The 1,860-nt window shown below is 45.4% G+C and overlaps 1 protein-coding gene across 1 annotated transcript in view; it reads left to right on the top strand.

The window, feature by feature from the left end:
- The first annotated feature begins 1,123 nt into the window (after positions 1–1,123).
- Positions 1,124–1,860, top strand: part of LOC307233189 (uncharacterized protein) — a 2,270-nt gene continuing 1,533 nt past the window's right edge. Inside the window, exons 1-2 of the mRNA XM_080004428.1 lie at positions 1,124–1,171; positions 1,423–1,860. The exon at positions 1,423–1,860 is cut by the window's right edge and continues 1,533 nt beyond it. Coding sequence (XP_079860554.1) covers positions 1,444–1,860 — 417 coding nt within the window. The 5' untranslated portion in view covers positions 1,124–1,171; positions 1,423–1,443. The remainder of the gene's footprint in view (positions 1,172–1,422) is intronic.

Here is a 1,860-nt window from a genome sequence, read left to right as displayed (position 1 = left end):
TTTCTGAAATTTTATGGGTTGTGTCTTTAGGTGGTGTCCAATCCATCACCAACGAACAAAAATGTAATTATCAATCAGTTCATTAAACATTAGAAAAAATAGACATTTTTTTACATTTTATTTATCAATTGATTAATTTATCATTACTTTACCAAGTTGTTTATTTAGTTTCTTTGTTGTCGATGATGTGCAGATTAAGACGGAATCTCCATTGACCCTGACTTGATTATAATATTACGTTTATTACAAGGAAGAACAGCATCAAACCAGACTTGTCATGGATGTCTGGGAGAGAAGGGAGCCAATGCAGTCTCTCTTGAATGGAACAAGAGACTGTCCTTTTATACTTGTACAGAGATAACATCCCACATCTGGTTCCATTACATAGGTCACAGTTCAGCACCTGTCTGACATAAATCTAAACATTTCCCATTCTCTTCTCCAAAGGCCCCTTCTACTTCTCTTCTCACCGGGGTCCCTAAATAGACACTCTAACGTTGACGTTCTCCGTGTAACAATGGAAGCACCATATCATAAGCAACATCTGTTAGTACTTATACAATGGGCTCTGTCTTGGGAACCCAGTGGCCTTTTCACCCCAAATATTCCGGACACCTCAATTTTTGTTTTTGTTTAGAAGATGTTGCAAGATCAAAACTGCAAGGCTGCTTCTGCTCAGGATAGCTGCTCTGTGTTCATCACAATAAGCTCAAGTTTTATACGCAAAGTAAAAACTATCACAGAACGTAATGATAAACAGAGCTACTGACACAGCAACAGTAAGGACCAATATCAGGTCACATGACTCAGACAGTGTTGGGAACAGCTGCCCAGAAAGAATGACCAACACCCTTCACCCAAGGGACCATGGAGGGACAACCCTGCCCCATTTAATAGTCTGAACAACCAACAGAAGGCTCAGTGTTACGGTGTCACATAATTGACTTTTATGAGATAGGACAGGACGCGACACCATGAATCCAACCACGTCCTGTTTGACCGGTTTCTACATTAGGTTTTTTTTCTACTTCTGACGCGTGGGAGTGTTGATGTGTGCAGGTGGAACGAGGAAGAAATCCGCCCTGTTCGCGTGCTCCTCATAAGGCAGCTCGGGATCCGACCCGTCACTCCTTCACCACAGGACCATACGCGTCCGAGCAGCGAGCAACAGGTGAGAAAACAACGTCTGAGTTCCATGTTTTTCAGTGTGAAGCTTCAGGACGGCGCCGGGCTACTACACTCTATGTTGTTCTTGTATGTGATGTTCTCCAGTCATATCATATCAGCCAAAGATCTCAACAGAGTGGCTCAAAGTTCACTGTAGAACCGAGCGTCAGGGAGAGAAAGGTGTGAAACTCCACCACTTTGTAACTTTGACGTTGTGTTGTTCCTCTGTGCCGACTCTTCTTCTCTGACTTGTAGAACAGAGCGGCTCCAAGCGCCATGGAGGAAGAACAGGAAGCCAGGAACCTCCTGAGCCTGCTCAGCAACCTGAAAATTGGCGAAGCCCGGGGTGGTTCTGCACCCACTGTACAGGAAAAGTTTAAAATCATCCATCTGAACGCCAGGAGCATCCGAAATAGTGAGAAGAAGAAGGTGGATATAGAAAACAAAATGGATAAGATCAGAGAGCTGGTTGAAAAGGAACAACCGACCGTTTTGGTGGTGACAGAGACGTGGCTGCAACACCAGGATCAAGCACCCCCTCTGATGAGTTTTCGCCTGTACCGCTGTGACCGGGAGGGGAAGGCAGGGGGCGGGGTGGCCATCTACGTCAGGCCGGATCTGCAGGTTAAATCCCTCATTAGCGAATCCGTTGCGGATAAGTTTGAGGTTCTGGCCCTGACGGTGGTTCTGCCG

Source organism: Zeus faber (genome assembly GCF_960531495.2).
Source record: "Zeus faber genome assembly, chromosome: 7".
In the NCBI taxonomy this organism is placed as follows: domain Eukaryota; kingdom Metazoa; phylum Chordata; class Actinopteri; order Zeiformes; family Zeidae; genus Zeus; species Zeus faber.
Note: the sequence above shows the minus strand (reverse complement) of the source record. Positions and strands in the feature narration are given on the sequence as shown.